This window comes from Alexandromys fortis, unplaced genomic scaffold (genome assembly GCF_014885135.2).
Source record: "Alexandromys fortis isolate MF-2015 unplaced genomic scaffold, M_Fortis_MF-2015_v1.1 scaffold_9, whole genome shotgun sequence".
Classification (NCBI taxonomy): Eukaryota; Metazoa; Chordata; class Mammalia; order Rodentia; family Cricetidae; genus Alexandromys; species Alexandromys fortis.
This window is the reverse complement of record NW_026067892.1, coordinates 6,841,214-6,858,985: the sequence shown is the minus strand read 5'-3', so window position 1 is coordinate 6,858,985 and position 17,772 is coordinate 6,841,214. Positions and strand designations below refer to the sequence as shown.

The following is a 17,772-nucleotide window of genomic DNA, read 5'->3' as shown; positions in this document are numbered from 1 at the left end:
TGTACTATGCTTGGATCTGGTTTGTTCCAGTTTAATCTGGTTAGCTCTGGTTTGTTTCAGTTTAATCCAAACTGATCTGGTAAGGTTTGCTTTAATCTGGTTGGGTGTGGTTTATTCTAATTTAATCTGACTAAATGCAGTTTGTTCTAGTGTATCTAGTTGGATCTGATTTTATACCCGGTTTATATTTGTTTGGGTCCAGTATATTGTGTTAGATCTCATTAGTTATGGTCTAATAAGGTTAGATTTGGTTAGGTCTGGTGTAATCTCATTGAATATCATTTGGTTGTGTTTATCCTGGTTGGATATATTTTTATTTGTCTGCGTTTTGTAGGAACCAGGTTGGAAGTAGGTGGTCTGAAGTTATCTCTTTGGACAAATCCATCAAGCCCTAGTGTCTTGAGTCGGCATTGCAGGGTGCTGTGTATCTCAGCACTACAGCCTCCTGGCATGGGAAGGTCTTTGTGCCCGTGTTCTTCCTCTCAGAAACAGATGGGCTGTGTCCACAGGCCAGGGCAGCTTCTCCGTGGCCCCGTGGTCTGCCTGGCATTAGCTTCTCTTTCCGGGTGTGTTGGGTAGTGGTGTGGATACAGTGAAGAGCCCCAGAGAAAAATGGAAACGTTTATTATCAGAGAGACAGCTGGCATGGACCAGATTAGGGGAGCATGGGGGAGCCACAACAAAACTAAAAGAGGTCTTCAAAAAGAAGGGCGAATCTCTGTTTGAGGAAAAGGAGCTCTGGATTGGTTCTGACGGAACGCATGAGTTTGAACTGTCCAGACTAAGCCTCTTTGTATATGAAGCTCTTGCAGGTAGCACCTTTGCTCTTAGACTAGAGGCAGGAGCCTGCATTTCCTGCTGCTCACATTGAACCGCTAAGGGCCAGGACCAAGGTCCATGTTGGTCACTGACAAGCACCTGACGAAGAGGCGCGGTCTCCTCCAAGTTTGTGTTTGAAAATGCTCTTGGTCTCAATTTTTCTAAAAGCTGTTACCCAGCAAGCTGAGCCCATGCAAGGGTTTGTTTCACTGTTGGTGTGAAAGGCTCAACACAGACAGAAACTGCAGATGGTATGAAGACACGGGAAACAGATTAGGGGCAGAGAGAAGGAGGATGAGATGGCCGGGTGCAGCCCAGAGGGCAGAGGGAGGTCAGCAAGATGGCCACCATGCTGGACAAATCAAGGAAGATACAGATAGGTGCTTGGGTGAGCCATGGAGGACATTACACAAAGTCAACAGTGTGCATCTCAGCTTTCCCTCTAAGGCAGTGGAACAGTGGTCAGGAACATTCGGGTCACATGTCCTATTCCTGTTTGGTCAGTGGTGGGAAGGGCAGGAAGGCCTGTCAAAGTGTGTCCCCATGTGTACGGCCATGGATGTGGCCCTCTAGCCTAGTGCCACCTTCCTGGAGACTGTCTGGTAGAATACACCACGAAGCAGGGCCTGATAGTTGGGTACACGGAATAGGTGGCGCTCACCAAAGGCCACGTCATACTCCGCGGTCTTGCCGGTGACGAGTACACGGATGTGGGGCTCATTCACCTGGGGTCCCACTACCACCACAAAGATCTCGATGCCTGCACGCTGGGCCTCCTGCACAGCCTTCTCAATGGCCTCTGCCGTGGCCCCCTGTGAGTTGCCTTCGGAAAACAGCAGGAGTCTCTTCTTGGTGGCCCCGGATGAGGCTTCCCGGTAGAAGCGAGTTACGTAGCTCAGGGCGTCGTTGACATCCGTGGCATCGTTGATGAAATCCATGCTGTCCACAGAGCTGGCCAGCACCGTGTAGTTCTGCATGAACTGAAGAGCTGCCCTCCCCGGCTGTTGCTGGCCTTGGCCACTATACTGGACCACGGCTACCCGCACGTCCTGGGAGGGATCCGTCCTGCCTGCTGACAGGAAGCGCTCAGCTAGGCGCTTGGCGAACACCTTGGTGGTTTCGAAGTTGTGACTGCCCACGCTGGCTGAGCTATCTAGCAGGATGGTGATGTCAGCCGGGGAGGAGAAGGTGACTGTGGGGCAGAGATGGTGGCCTGAGACTGGGTGGACTCCAGAGGGCTGGCCAGAGACCACCCAAAATTTCAGAGCTGCCAAGCCCCAGAGGAGAGGGCCCAGAGCTCTGTGGTACCCTTAAAAAGTCCTGCCTTAGTCAGGCGGTGACAGCGCACGCCTTTAATCCCAGCACTCGGGAGGCAGAGGCAGGCAGATCTCTGTGAGCTTGAGGTTGACCTGGTCTACAAGAGCTAGTTCCAGGACAGGCTCCAAAGCTACAGAGAAACCCTGTCTCCAAAAACCAAAAACAAACCAAAACAAAACAAAACAAAACAAAAAAAAGTCCTGCCTTTTCCACCCTGCCCTTCCCAATCCGTGCACTCACTTGGACAGGTATAATCCGGACACTTCTTATCTGTAAAGAGAAATCACACGAAGTGAGTGCCATGCCACCATGACCCTACGCACCATGCCCGCTCTGAGCCTCATAAGGGGAAAGGTGGTCTGCAGGTCAGGCACTGTGCTCTGCTGCTCACCAACTGCCCTCACGAATCTGCCACAAACTGCGTCCCTTAGCCAAGTTGTCCACACCATGGAGTCAGGCTCACACAAGGCCCACACACAGTGTGCCCATGGCTCTGGAGGTAGAGACCTTGGCCCATGCAAGTGGCATGAGAACACTTGCTCTCAAGTGGCTCTGCTGGGCCAGCGGTCACCCTGGGCAGTGCCACCCCAGTCTGGTTACAGTCCTTGAGGTGACAGTGACAGGTGCATTCTGAGGGCTGTCACTAGCCCAAACAGTCCCAGAAAGCTGAGCGGACATGTCTAGGTCAGACCTTGGCACTGCCCACCCAGACCTCTGATCTCCAGCACCCACCTATGCAGATCTGGGCCGTGATGTTCTTCAGAAAGCCGTCATCTAGAAGCTCGGCATAGTTCTCCTTCACCAGGGAGATACCGGGCCGGCCTTGCGACAACAGTCCTTGACAGGAAATGACATTGAGCTGGTCGGAGCCCGCGACAAAGCCAAACACATCCTTGATGCCCACAGAAACGACCTGCAGAGGGCAGAGTGGCATGGGTCTGCCTGACCCTGTCCTCCTGCGTCCCTGGAGAACAGTCCCCCGTGTTCGCAGGAGAGCTTGCTCAGCCACTGCAGTGCTGTGCAGCTGCCCACCTGAATGTCTGGCCCACAAAGCACACTGAGGGGCGTTGTGTCCCGCTGAGTGTCAGAGCGCCCATCGGTGATGACCAGAGCGATTCGGTTGTTCTGAGTGGGTGGAAGTAGCCGATCCCGGGTGTATTGCAGCGCTTCTCCGGTAAACGTGCCGCCAGCCATCCACTGCAGTTTCTTGACAGCTCTGTGCAAGAAGACAGACATGCCAAGGTCAAAGCCAGGGTTAGGGTTCCGGTTGGGCCAGGCCCACTGTAGAACCAGGGACGGGGCAGCGGTCTTGGGAATCCTCTCACTCTTTGAAGTCCTGGGCGTTGCGTATGTTGGGGCTCCGCATGTCCACGTGTTCTTGCATCTGGTTGTGGCTGTACTGCACCACGCCCGCGTGTGACTGTCCTGGCTCAAACTGTAGGAATGACATCATTGGGTCTGGAGGCCAGCACCTCTGTATCCTGGAGTCCCAGCCTGCCGAGGGCCTTGAGACCCCTACATGCTCTTTCACACAGGGCCGTTTATAACTACTCCTGCAGGTCCACACAGCTCTGTACATAGCCCTCCCAGCTTCTGTCCTGAAAGGATGAGCTCTGGACCCACTACCATGATTCTCTGCACCGCATAGTGGCAATGTATGCGTATAACTTCCGTGGACACTAACAATGTGTTGTTTGACTTTGTTACAAGCTACTACCAGCTCAACATATACATAAATCAGTGTATCCAGTGATGAGCTGGGAAGCCAAGGTGGAGGGGCTGAGCTCTCTGTCGGCCCTACCTGTGGTCCAAGGTTGACTTGTACTCACCTTGACCAACTCATCCTTGCTCAGCCGGTCAATGACCTTGATGATGAAGTCCTTTGCAATCTCAAAGTTCTGCAGGCCAATGCTCTCGGAGCTGTCCAGCACGAAGAGGATGTCTATGGGGCCGCATGTGCACTCTAGGAGGGGGGACGGGCCAGTCCTTAGTGCCCTTCTCCAGGCTTCCCTCAGTACTCCATGGTCCCACCCCACCCCCATTGTGGATTATGAATCTTCTCCTGCATCTCCTGATGAGCTAGACTTGCTGGGCTGGCCTTCGTTGGCCAGACCCAACAGTTGCTACCCTTGCCCCTTCTTCCTCACTCTGTGGAAGAGTGGATGGGACAAGCCTGGAGGTCTGGTTCCTGCTCCAGCCTGTGGACGATTACTCAAAATGATAGGGAGACAGGACAGGGAGCAGCAGTGTCCTGGGCCTGTATGACCCCAAGGTGCTGCTCACAGGGAAGGCAGATGGGTGGGAGAACAAGGTGGATAAACGCATGGCTGCTGCATTGCTAGCCCACCACACAGCCAGGGTGGGTCCACTTAACACTGTGCAGGAATTCCCGAGAGAGAAGTGACGCCACTCACCACAGCAGGCTGAGGAAAGAAAAGAAAGAGCCCTAAACAGAACAGCTCCAGACTACAGCGTGCCCTGTCCTGCTCTGCCTAGCTTTGCCTCGCTCTGGCCAGGCCCTCAGCTTGTCAGAGTCCCTGAAATCTCAGAGGATGTACGGTAGTCCAGCCCTGGTTCTCCCATGTGGGGGACCTGGCAATCTCAGTAGTGCCTACACCCTGCCTGCCTGTGCCTCCCACCCTTGGAGACCCTTCGGGAACAGAATGCCTGGCCCTGTGGCTGGCAGGGACTTGTTGGCTCATTAAGAATGTCACCCGGGCTCCAGGTACTCACAGCACATTTTCATGATGATGTCCAAAATCTCGCACTCCTGGGAAGAGAGGTGAGAATATTAGTGTGACTTAGGCTGAGACCATTCCTGGTGGTCCCTGGGAACCCCCTGAGGGTTGGTTCTGTGCAGGGACTTCCCACGGCCTAGAGCATTCCTGGCTTAACAAAAGATAGGGTGCAATTCCTAGCACGTCGCTGTCATGTATCCCCGTGGCCATATGTCTCCCGCAGCTGTTCCGTGTCCCCTGTAGTCATCCGTGTGTCAGTGGTAGCCATGCACCCCTGTGGTCTGAGTGCAAACTCCAGGCCTCCTCCCCAGCCACCCCCACCCATGAACAGTGCTTGCGAGCTCCAGGTTCACTAATGTCCCCATCAAGGTCCAAGGCCATAGCGGTCAGCCCCCAGATGATTTGCAGATACCCTACTTACATCTGGGCCAGGTGGTCCCACGTGTCCCGGAGGTCCCTGTCAGAGCAAGAGCAGACAAAGTCTCTAAATGGGGAGCCTGTGCCCAAGGATTCTTGAACTGTATGTGTTCTAGGGACCTCAGTATCCCCAATTGTCCTTGGGGCAATCCTGGTCCCTTGAATCTTTTGGCTTCCACCTCTCATTGCTATAGATGACCTTGCCTTGCCTCTACCCCTAACCCCTACAGCCACATCACCTACCTGGGGTCCTTCGGGGCCTCGGTACCCCTTTGCTCCTTTGACCCCACGGGGTGAAATGTCGTTGTTCTGGAAGGAAATGGCAAGGGGTCAAGCAGGAACAGTCATGTGCACCAGCTGCTCTGGCCCCTCAGAGTTCATCTCCAGCCTCCCTGCTCCCCTGTTCTAGTGAACAAAGCCAGCAGGGTTCACAGTCTTGAAAGACCCCGCCCCTCACCCACTTACATCCTCTCCCGGGTCTCCAACTTCACCCTCATCTCCCTTGAGGCCAGGGTAGCCTTTTGTGCCCTGCAGGAGACAAAATACATGGGTTAGTGGGACCTAGGATGTAGAGAGGGCAGAGAAGGTAGATGCGACCTGGCTGGAGTGTCCCTGAAGTCAGTGATGTGACCCCATCACACATGTGCATGCTGCCTGATGTCATGTGAGAAAATGAACAGTGTGTTGACTGCACATGAGTGTGGTGTGAACACACATCTACGGCCTGACAGAGGCATGGTGGGGATACTCACGTTTATCCCAGGGGGGCCTCTGTTGCCTGGATACCCCTGTGAAGGAAGATAAGGGAGTTATACCAGGGTCCAGTGGGGGTGTGTGTGTGTGTGGAATGACAGCCAAGTCAGAGCTACAGGTGGACGGGCTCAGGGCTGGCGGAGGCCCAGGCCCAAATGCCTGGGTTAGCTGATGGCTCTGGTGTATCTCATCTACCCAGGTGGCCAGAAGCATTCCAAGAGGGACTTGGTTGGTGTGTAGGGAAGCCTATAACACTCACAGGGAAGCCGGGGAAACCTTCTGTGCCATTTCCTGGTGGACCATCTTCACCCTGAGAGTAGAGAGAGCTGCTGTCATCACGTGAGATTGTGGCTAGATGCCTGGGGGGGGGGCGTCCAGGACAGCTGTGTCCCCAGCCAGGGAAAGCCCCTATCCTCATGTCAACCCTCAATCAAACTTTTAAGCAAGAGGGTCTTGCCTGGGGCATCCTCATCCTTGAGAGCTGAGTGTGGATGCCCCTCTCCCACCAGCACCTCTCTAAGGGACCAAATAAGGCAAGTCCCAGCTGCTAACCCAACAGTAGCCTGGTAGGATTGTTCTCCCAAATACTCACCCTTTCACCCATCAGTCCTGGGTCTCCTGGGGGTCCAACTGGTCCTGGAGCTCCTCTGAGACCCTAAAGGAGTGGTACAGGTAATAGCCAGGTCATAGAAAATGTGAGTTAGTATCACAATATTCTCCCTGGGACCCAGTCTCTCCCGGGCCAAGAGAGGGAAGGCAAGATGCGGAAAGATGAGATGGGGGTATGGGAGATGCTGCAGGACTAGGGCTGTCCTCAGAGTGACACGCAGAGCCTGCCTTCTAGGTAAATAGCAGCTCAGAGTGGGCAAGTACTTACCTCAGGGCCTGGAGGACCCTCATCACCTCGGTATCCTTTAGGTCCAATTGGGCCAGCATCACCCTAGGAGATTAAGACCCATGAGCTCAGCTCACTGTTCCCAGGCCACACTTGTTTTCCTTCCCTGAGAACTGAGAGTCCCAGACCAGGGGATCCTATCTCATATGGAGAAATTAGGCTCCTCCCACTGTCATCTAGGGCCCTGAACGCAGGGGCGGAGGACCCTCAGAGAGTCATGATAGGTGGGGCAGTAGTCAGCACGGGGTATGGTCAGTATGGGTTCCCTGCAGGTCCCTCCTCTCCGCTATCCATGTTGAAGCCTTCGCTGTAGGTCCCAGTGTGTGTGGATGTCTTCCTTTGCTCATGAACCCTCCATGGTTGTACCGGCCTGGGAGGGACCACTACCCGAATGGAACACTTAGCTTAGTATTGAGTAGTATGTAGGCCAACAAAACTGTGAGGTGTCACTATTCCCTGCAATACATTAGGCTTCCTACCGGATCTCCAGGGATGCCGACGGGGCCTTCTCTTCCTTGGTCACCTTGTGGTCCAGCTTCACCCTGGGGAGAAATGAGCCCATGAATGCAGAGGTAGAGGCCACATGGGCACCACCAGCAATTTGCTCTAGGAGTGGCAAGCGATCTTGGTGGCCAAAGATTGAGGCACAATCGCAAGGATTGGAAGAGTCTGCTGAACTCCAAGCTGTAGACCACGGCTGGACCCAGATTCTTCTCCTCCAGATGGGCCCAATGATTGAGCGAGCCTCTGATGGGATGTGGACTGATGCCCTGCCTTGGATGTTCAGAGCCCTGGGCAGCTTCCATAGGAAGGCAGGAAAGCTGAGGCCTACACACCAATAAGGCTGAGTAGCTGGCCCTGTGAACCTATGCTCAGCTCTAGCCTCAGTGTGTCCCCTAGACAGCCCCAGGGCATGACTTACCGGGTCTCCCCTTGGGCCCCTCACACCAGGGGTCCCCCGAGGTCCTCTTTCACCAGGGCCACCCTGTATGGAGAGAAGTAGATATGAGTGTATCTGTGATGCACTCCTAGGAAGGGTGGGAGCTTGAAGGCTGGGCCGAGTGATCTCCCCATTCCAGAGGTGGGCCTCTGTGTTCCTCAGGCTGCCTGCCTCCTCAAGACTCTCAAGTGACCCAAGGTCCTGCATGCATGGTGAAATCTAGAATGGCTAGGGTCTGGCTTCCCGCCTAGCCTAGGCATACAGACAGTGCTAAGGATCTACAGAGGTCCAGGCCAGTCTGCATGAGCCTTTCCTGCAGATGGTGAGGACAATACGGTACCATCCAGCTGACTCACCCTCTCTCCAGGGGGTCCATCTGGGCCAGCATTCCCCTAGGACAAGGAAGAACAGTACATGAGTCTGCATAATAGCCTGCACTCAGTCTGCAAGTAAGGATGGAGGCTGGACCAGGATAGGGGTGCTTACCTCATCACCAGCCTCTCCTTTCTCTCCGGGGGGACCAGGCTCTCCTGGATCTCCCTGGGGGAGGACAAGTTGAGAATGATCACAAGCCCCAGTGTCCACAAGGCTCATCCTATCCAATCCCATCACATACCAGGTCATCTTACCTCATCTCCAGTTGGCCCTGAGCTTCCTGGTCTCCCAGCCTCGCCATCCACTCCAGCTTCACCCTGGGGAAGATCAGAGATCGATGGGTTCAGACATTGGAAGCCACATCAGGGCCTGGGCCCAGAGACAGCATGCTCTTATCTAAACCTCAGGTAACCCCCAACCAACTCTGGAGGAGTTCTGGCCTCCTAGGGTCCTCACAATTCACCCACATCTGCATAGCACACCCTTGACCATAAAAGCCTTAAAACTCCTCAGGTCCAGACCTGAGATGCGTGATGATGAAAGACAAACTTGAGTCCGCCAATCGAGGTTTCATGGCGGTACTTCTCAGAGCCAGGCTTGTTCCCCACACTGTGGGTCCCAGGAGTAATACTTGGCCTTAGTAGACAGTGAAGTATCGACTCTCTGGGGCTGCCTGTCACCTACCTTCTCTCCCTTCAATCCAAAGGCACCAGCATCACCCTTGGGACCTGGGGGTCCTTGAACGCCCTGGTGGGAAGACTGATACGCAGGTCACAGCTAGCCAAGATCCCCCATGGGGCCCAGATAAGCGCCCATCCTCAGACTGAGCAAATAAATCAAATGAATTCACATACAGCTTGGCCATTGGGCAGAGTAGGTGAATTCACATATAGCTCGGCCATTGGGTGGAGTCAGAATAGCAAGGGTTGGAACCAAATTTCCAAGAACCCATTATTCCAAAATATAGGGGGTAGAGGAAGTGACTTACATCGAATCCTGGAGAGCCCTTGCAGCCTGGTAGTCCTGGGAACCCTGTCTCCCCCTGGGAGAAGGAAGCAGCAAGATTGGAATCATTGAGTAGAGACTTGAACTCTGTTCATCCAAACCCCACCCAGGAAGGTCAGGAGCCCTCTGCACTTAAGGGGATCACTTTTCTCCTTTTCTGCGTCTCTCTCTCTCCCCCTCCTCTCCCCTCCCTTCCCTTCTTTCCCCTTCCCTTTCTAGGTAAGCTCTGTCTGATGGCATGTTTGTCCTCCACCATGGAATCTGTGGTCCCACCTTGCGCCTGCATATCATTACACTACAATATTATGATTTTAAATATGGCCGGGAAGGAGTCACACCATACAACAGAACTCACATGGGAGGTTTATTGGTAGAGGAGGGAGAAAGGGCAGAGAAGGGAGCAGAGACCAAATTGTTGTAAAACCACAGGAGAGAGACCTCTTGGGGGGGGGGGGTGAGAGCCAGAGGCCTCATGGCGGGCGGGAGACAAGCACTCCATGGAGGCAGAGCTTAAGTGAGGTGTTTATTGAGATCAGGGTGAAGGGTAGGGAAGAGGAAGAAGAGGCAAGGACCAGCCTTTCCTATGACCTGGGTCTTGGCAGGAAACATCACCTGACTCTCACTCCCAGGAAGACCCACCATTGGAACTGCGCCTGCGCACTTGGGGCAGCCCCTGGCTTTGTCTCCTCCCATCTTAGACGGTAAGCCCCAGCCTCTCAGCCTTCCGGCCTCATGGTTACCTTCATGCCGTCTACCCCGTCGATGCCGCGCTTGCCTTTCTCACCCTGTGAGGCAGGGAGACAAAGGGAGGTTAGACAAAGGCCAGATGTGGCCAGCGCTGGCCCGTGAATAGCATTTACGTCCTTGACCCATCCATACTCACCTTGTAGCCTTTCGGTCCTCGGGAGCCCTGTGGGAATAGGAAGAAGAGGGTGAGGGGCAGTCCCCTGGCTGGACCAGAGGGCAGCCCCACTGCACCGGCACACTGCACCATCACACTGCACCACCGTCACACTGCACCGTCATCCTCCCAGTATGAGGGAGGGAGGCATGCACAGTGTCATGGGACCACTGTGAACACAACAGCATCCCACACACCCAAAAGATACGGAATTGTGGCTATCAGGGAAGCAGGACAGAGTGGGAAGGAAGAGGACAAGTCCTGTATTCGGAGGGTCTCCAGGAACTTCCCACTGAGGCAAAGTGACATTCCCAGTCCTCTCTGATCCAGGTGGCCTGAGGTGGCAGCAGAACTCAGGGGACCTGTCCCTGGAGCAGACACATCCCCCCCCCCCCCCGAGGCATAGAGGGTGGTGGGAGGGTCTGCTTCCCATGCTTCCCCCTGACAGAAGCACCGGCTATCTCCCTGTGATGCTCATTGGTCAAGATAACAAAGCTGGCCCTCACTCACCTTCTCTCCGCGGCTCCCTTTTTCTCCCTATGAACCAAACAGAAAAGGAAGGGGTACGTTATTTTTGTACTGATCAGTTTGTACCTTGCTGCCAAGCCCTGATCCATTCCATTTAGGAGAGGTCACTGGGCATTAGGGACACGTACCTTCATACCCTGGTACCCGACTGGCCCAAGATCTCCGGGTCTTCCCTGGAACAGAACAAGAGATAGTCAGACATCCCTGGATAGCAGGGGAAGGGACCACTCAGCCCACCTTACCCCTCACTACAACTAGAAAGACCCACATAGAATCTTGAACCCAGGCAGGCCTGGGACAGGGTGGGTAGGGAAGAAGACAGGGCCTCTGTGAGGCTCCCAAAGGGTCTCCCAAGATCTCATGGCAAGCTCCCAGAGGGAATCCAGAACACCCAGGAGGGAGGAGAAGGAGACGCAGTACCCCAGAGGAGAGGGAGGGGATCCAGGTCACCATGAGGAGGGCTAGAAAGGAAGGGGAATTGCCAGGAGATTGATTATGGCCCAAAGCAGACTTGTTGGCCTGACCCCTGGGGCAGCCTTTCTTCCCCCAGTGCTCAGGGCTGCTGTTCTAGAAGTTTCTATGGCTCAGATCCCCAGGCTCTGGCTTCTCAGCACTTGTCCCCACTGTCACGCAGACGGTAACCCATACTCACAGGGTCTCCAGCTTCTCCCTTCTCTCCGGGAAGACCTGGCTTTCCTCGTTCCCCCTGGAAGGCAAAGGAGATCAGCTCAAGGGGACCAGGTCAGGAGCCACGCCCATCTGTCCTGGAAAGCTGGGCGAGACCCCTTAGGCATGAGAAAGATCTACAGGGTGATTCCATCCAGGTTCCAGAGTTCTTCTGGCCATGGTTCTGGGCCTGCCTGGGTTCTGGGAGTCTTCCCGGGTTCCTCAGGCTGTGCCACCCTAGCTTTGGGCCTAGACTTTGCCTCTGCCCACAAGTTCTCAAGACAGAGCAGGTGTGGTACTCTAGGCCTAGAGAAACAGGAAGACCTAGCAAGGAAGCTCCCTGGGGTGGGGTGGGAGGATAGCTCAGCTCTGTGGGTGACGGCCATGTGGCAGGAGAGCCACCCTAGATCTGACCCCAGCATCTTCCAGTGTTCAGATTTGTCCCATGTAAGTCGCAGTAGGACTTGGACTCCCAGTTTCATTCCCAACTCCACCAGAAGGTCTTTGATTTCAAGAATCAAGTGGATGCCAAACCGACATTTAAGCCTGAAGGCAGTCTTGGGGACCACAAGGGGGAGACTCTGCATTTCCAACTCCAACACCCCAAACCACGCTTAAGTGATGCCCAGTCTTTGTCCCTGGACAAAAGCACTTGCCCAGCCAGTGTCGGGTATACAAGATTCCCAAAGAGGTGGGCGTAGAGCTAGGGCTCCCTGTGACTCCATCTCAAGAGAAGCAAGGCAATTTCAGCCACTCACCTCATACCCGGGGTCACCTCGGGGACCAGGAGGACCTCTGGCAGCCTGAAAGAAACAAGAGACCTCTCTTCATCCTCAGACCCTAGACAAGGGTCAAGGGGCCAGCAGGGAAAGTGGACCACATTTACCTGGCAGTCAAAGGTACAGCACTGTGGAAGAAAGGGATAGGAGATCAGTCAGAGTCCAAACGCAGGGGATGGATGCTCCATCAAGGACAGGGAAGGGCCCTGGGACACTCACTCCAACAGGGGGACACACTGGCAGGGCTAGGACCCGCGTAAGACACAGGCCCTGACGTGGCTCAGGGGGGCACACTTACCACTTGTTCCACGTTATTTTTCTGAAATGGAAACCGAAGAGTGAGTTAGTCTCTCCTCTGGGCCCAGGCTTTCTTCCCCCACCCCAAAGAGGTCAGCGCTCACAATCATTTCCACAATGGTGTCAATGGTCTGGCTGATGGTCTCTTCGGCATCAAGGCTATGTCCCCAGTCCGCCGCTGTGAAGTTGCGCCGGTATGTGTGGTCTGTGGCGATGATGCTTAAACGTGGCTCCTGGGTGCGCGGAGGAGGAGAGAATGAATGACCTCTGAAAGGCCGTGCACCACCCGGAACTGGGTGGTGGTTGTAGAGCCAAGCCTCAGGGGGTGGGGTCAGCCCTTTGAAGGGCTAGGACTATCTGCTGGAGTGTCTGCACCCCAAGGGTCATACCAGGGGCCCAGAAGGTGGAAGGGGCCTTGAAACAGACAGTCTGTGTGTACCCAAATATTAGCAGAGAAGACACCAGTGACTCTGGGGCCCAGATGTCAGGAGCCCAGAGGCCCTCCATCTTGTGTGTTGAGAGCGTAAAAGGAGGTGGGGTCTTACTAGGTGGTCAGGTGTGATGGCCACTGAGAACACTTTGATGCCCAGATGCTTGGCCTCGTTGACTGCATCTTCAAGGCCCCCACATGGTTCCTTGTAGCCCTCTAGGGGGTGTCCATCAGTCACCACGATCAGGTACTTGTTCTCCTTGAGGTGGGAGCCCCTGCAGAGGTAGGCAGCATGAGACCCCACTCTAGGGCTCAGAGCCTGGGAACCTAAGCTGAGACCCTCAGAGCTGATGTCCAGAGGTCCAGGAGAAGGACCTGAGGAAGCTCTGGGCATGTTGTCCCCTGTCACCCAGGGACCAGGATTCCCCATTGATCGTGATTATAAAGGATCAGGTCTTGTCACATGGCCACATCTTTGAGATGCACTGTCAGGGAAGGCACCAGTCCTTAGTGTGCACACTGAGTGGGTGTCATCTCAGGATGCCCTGGACCCCAAATCTCTGAGAACAAGAGAGCCAGGGGTGACCCTGGGCTACTGGGGGTTGGTGGTGTCCTGTGGAAGGCAATTGGTTTAAGAGGTAGAGGGACTCACCGATACCCTCGGATTGTTTCACCCTAAACAATGCAATGGCCTCTCTGAGCAAGAGGTCAGAGTAGGGTAGGGGGCCACAGACATTGTGTGGAAAAGGGGCTTTTCCACACAAAGTGCAAGTTTATTCTGTGGATCGCACGTGGCAGCCATGCCTTATGCCATATCTCCAACTCAGCCACTAACCTTCTCACCTCATACAGCTACAGATGGGAGACAGGGCCTAGCACAGCCCGTACAATTTTATCACACATTGGCGTTAACGTGGAGGGGCCCAGTGGACCTCGGAATGGGGCTCAGCCCTGCAGCCTCACAATGCTGGGGTATCTCAATGAAGCCGCAGAAGGGAAGAGGGGTGAGGGGCTTATATTTCTCCTCTGAGCTGGCTGCACGGGGAAGGAGTAGTGTCATAGCCACTTGGTGACAGCTCAATGCCTGGGTCATTATGGGAAGGCATCGAGCCAGATGAGGAAAGGGCCTCAGACCCACACATGATGGGACATTGAAGAAGCCATTCTGCCTGCCACTAAAGGACTTCAGGCGATGCCAAAGCTGTCCTGCAGTAACTGGCTGCTCTCTCCATCTCTCCCTACGTCACTATCTGCTTCTCTGTCACCTCTTTCTCTGGGTGGTGACCAGGGTCATTTAGTTCACCAGTTGAAACAGTGACTAGACCCATGGATGGAGATTGGGGGTATGGCTTTGTGGTCCCTGGCAAGGTGAATAGGTTTGTGGCTACAGGCACATTGCCTCTTGAGGTAGAGTTTCTAGACCCCAGCCCAGCCTTTGATGGGTAACAGGCAGCCTGGCAGCAGTTCACCTGGCCATGAAAAACGGGTCAAGGAGGCCCTGTAGCACACAGGTTGAGAAGGTCTGTGTCTGAAGTCACCGGAGACCATCCTGGTTGATAGAGTTAGACATGACAGGCCTGGATTGGACCCTTGTGAATGGCCTGGATTGGGCCCTTGTTAATGGCCTGGATTGGACCCTTGTGAATGGCCCGGATTGGGCCCTTGTGAACGGCCCTGCACCACTCACCCTATGAGCAGTTCCTCCAGCCCCTTCTTAATGGCGCAGTCCGTGTAGGTGCCTTTGCCGAAGTACTTGATGGCATCCACGCTAGCCTTGAGCTCATCGCGGCCACTGGGCATGCGCGTGAGCCCTCGGATGATCTCCACTTCATCGCTGTAGTGCAGGGCACCCGCATTCCAAACCAGGTTACGGTCACACCGGTAGTACCTGAGAGTCACAGGTAGGACGAGGTGAGGGGGCTTCACTCTAACCGGCACGAAGGGACTTGCTGTCCCACCCAAGGGTGATCTCACGGATGATCAGGTGGCTCAGGGTCCACACAATGGGCATGGCTGGACAAACCAACCTGGGTCTCAACTGAGCCCCAGCTGGGGCCACAGACCCCCATGTACTGCAGAGGGCTGGGTGAGGACAGAGGCAGGCACAGGCGAGTTCTAAAGTGGGTTCAAGTTGCCTCCACCTTTTTGGCCACACAGCTCTCCAAGGCCTGCTATGGTGGCCCATGCAGGACATCAGGAGACAGGGTAACCAAAGCCCCTGTAAAATGTAATTCCAGCCGGGCAGTGGTGGTGCACGCCTTTAATCCCAGCACTCGGGAGGCAGAGGCAGGCGGATCTCTGTGAGTTCGAGGCCTGCCTGGTCTACAAGAGCTAGTTCAGGACAGGAACCAAAAAGCTACGGAGAAACCCTGTCTCGAAAATCCAAAAAAAAAAAAAAAAAAAGTAATTCCATCCATATCATAGGTGGGACATGGATGCTGAGTAAAGGGACCGAGGCCACCTCACTGCCTTCTACATTAGGACCTCCCCTTTTCTTCCTAGGGCCTCAGATTTGTTCATTAAGTTCATGTTCTAGAACTCCACAGTCCCTGAGGTGGCAGCCCTGGGAGTAAACGGTTCACTCCAGCATTCCAGAGCCTCGGTCTCTACGGGCAGGGCCCTGGGCCCTGGCTGGGTAGTTTGTAAGGCTGAAGATCACACTGTCTGAGTTCCCAGCCTCACACTGACGGACCGCTGTGCAGGGACCCTGCTATGGGGAAAGGCTCATCATCTACACCTTTCCTCAGGACCTGCCCTAGCCACACCCTCTGCTCTCAGGGCCCCACTGAGGAGGGAGTGAGAAAGGGGGTACATGAAGCCTGCTGTGTACCATGCACCCCTACTTGCAGCCTGTGTTGAGGACACTGGGGACTTAGGCAGACACTCTGAAGTCCATGTGGACCAGGTGGGGTCCAGCTGCATGCAGGACTCCAGGCGTGAGGCATGAGTAGTTATCTGACTGACTCTCCAAACTCCTGTCTGTGTTTGGAGTGTGGAGAGGCCACATCTCTACACTCAGTATTGTCTCCTCAGTCCTGCCGGCGAGGTAATTCCTCCCCGCTGTCCCATCTCACACTCGGTCAGCCTCCCTCCTGCTCCACCGCTCCCCCACCCAGCTGCACCACACAGGATGGAGTCCGGAAGTGGGAAGTTAAGGCTCAGCTCTGCATGCAGGTCCACCCCCTCCCCAAGTCCATACAGGATAGGCCAAGGCAAGTTCACGCTACCTGTCCCTCAGGTTGTCGATGAAGCGCTTGGTGAAGGACTTCACCTTGTCCACCAGGGCCCCATAGGGTTTCAGCCTCAAGGCCACACTTTCCGAGGTGTCCAGCACGAAGAATAGATCCACAGGGCAGTCTGAGCCAGGGAAGGTTCCATAAGGTCATTCAGCCATGCCTTGGGCCCCGCTGGGAGCACCAGGCCCCTTCACACATCCCCATTCAGGCCAGAGGCTCCCTGAGACACCATCCCTTCTTAGCAGCAGAGCCCTGGGCAGGTGATGGCGGCCCACCAGCCACCTGCCTGGTAGGCGACACCAGCAGGGTCCGAAGGACACCCAGGGTGTCCTGTCCCTTGATCGGAGCCTCACTCAGAGTGGCCTTGGCCAGTTACAGAGGGCAGAGACTGCCTGGGAGAACTGGATTATTTCTCATTTTGTTCTTAGGTTCAACTCAAAGCCATGACCTCACGCTCAGGTATGAGGGGACAGGTCATCTATCTGGCTGTCAGGCAAAGAGAAATAGCAGTTCTGGGGCCTTCAACAGTCATTCACCCAGGACAGAAAACGGACCAGGCGTGGTAGCCACAGGCTCCCCTTCATTGGTAGGTCCCCCTGGAGTCTCCAGCTCTGTCATCTCCCTAGCAAGGAGAGACTTGAGGTGACAGGACTCCAGGACCTTGTGGGTGCAGTATTCCAGCTGCTTCAAGATGGGAACTGAGTGGAATGCAGGCTTGGACAAGGGACAAGGCCCCTTCTTGGGGGCTCTCCTCAGGATTAAGACAAAATAGGACCAGTGATGGTACCCAGGTTGTGGGGCAGGGGCGGGGGGAGGTGAACATTGAGTTTATCTACTTCCAGGCGGTCAGGCAGCTAAATACAGCCCTCGGGAGTGCAGTAAGCTCACTCACCTTGGAAGGCAATAGCCTTGGGGCCCTGGATGTCCTGTGCGGCCACCCAGCAGGCCTGTAGCAGCAGGGGCAGCAGAGCGTGGGCCAGCCTCATGTTTCTGGCTGGCCTGCGGGTCCCCATCAAGTGCGGGCCAGGGTCAGGGTGGGCGCTGGTAATGGCAGAGTAAGAGGATGTCTCCGCTCGCTGCAGTTAGAGTCCAGGGCTGTTGGGAGCCAGTGAGGGTGGAGGGAGGGAGGGAGGTGCAAAGAGGGGAGGGATCAGGAGAGGAGGGGGAGAGGAAGGGGAGGGCCTCAGAGCTGAGTGAGTCACAGCTTCGGGTCTCTGGAACCTTGAAAAAAAAAAAAACCCTCTCCTCAAGGGTTTTATGAACCAAGATACTCCTGGGCTGTGGAATTCCAGTGGCCACAGCGTGTGGGGCGTTTCCTCGCCCATAGTCGACTAGCCTGTGTAAAGAAGAATAAAATATAGTGTATACGGAATATGTGATCCCGAAAGAAGTTCAGGAAATATTTCTGGCAGTTTCATTCCAAATACTGCCTGTGGGACTGACCAACCCAGTTTACGGGTGTGAGTACCGACTCCCACAAACGCGGCTTTCTCAGGAGCTGGAGAATTCCATGCCACTGTCTCTTCAGTTTAGTTAAATACTTACTTGTCGAAGGTATTTTCATCTTTACTATGGGAAAACCAAGTTGTCAACAACAACCATATGGATGTGTTTGTAGAAGTCTCTCTCTCTCTCTCTCTCTCTCTCTCTCTCTCTCTCTCTCTCTCTCTCTCTCT

The 17,772-nt window shown here is 54.8% G+C and overlaps 1 protein-coding gene across 1 annotated transcript; it reads right to left on the bottom strand.

Annotated features, from left to right (window-relative positions):
- Positions 1–608: 608 nt before the first annotated feature.
- Positions 609–17,207, bottom strand: Col6a1 (collagen type VI alpha 1 chain). The gene is made up of 35 exons (XM_050140899.1): positions 16,989–17,207; positions 16,088–16,217; positions 14,548–14,748; positions 12,976–13,135; positions 12,535–12,663; positions 12,432–12,452; positions 12,241–12,261; positions 12,113–12,157; positions 11,341–11,394; positions 10,817–10,861; positions 10,671–10,697; positions 10,143–10,169; positions 10,000–10,044; positions 9,243–9,296; positions 8,939–9,001; positions 8,509–8,571; positions 8,366–8,419; positions 8,236–8,271; positions 7,862–7,924; positions 7,419–7,481; positions 6,922–6,984; positions 6,637–6,699; positions 6,304–6,354; positions 6,044–6,079; positions 5,757–5,819; positions 5,535–5,600; positions 5,296–5,331; positions 4,870–4,906; positions 4,551–4,559; positions 3,966–4,099; positions 3,462–3,571; positions 3,169–3,352; positions 2,869–3,049; positions 2,377–2,406; positions 609–2,011 (listed from the first exon to the last, which is right to left on the bottom strand). The coding sequence occupies exons 1-35, from the start codon at positions 17,107–17,109 to the stop codon at positions 1,389–1,391; spliced, it is 3,108 nt and encodes a 1,035-aa protein (XP_049996856.1). The 5' UTR covers positions 17,110–17,207; the 3' UTR covers positions 609–1,388.
- Between the last annotated feature and the right edge of the window lie 565 nt (positions 17,208–17,772).

Bases quoted from the DNA above. Each gene is read 5' to 3' on its own strand.
- Col6a1 (XM_050140899.1), bottom strand. From the start codon at position 17,109: ATGGGGACCCGCAGGCCAGCCAGAAACATGAGGCTGGCCCACGCTCTG. The intron at 14,749-16,087 runs GTAGCGTGAACT...TGTGACTCTCAG, and splicing joins ATCGACAACCTGAGGGACAG to GTACTACCGGTGTGACCGTA. The intron at 7,925-8,235 runs GTGAGTCAGCTG...CTCTCCATACAG, and splicing joins ATGGACCCCCTGGAGAGAGG to GGTGGCCCTGGTGAAAGAGG.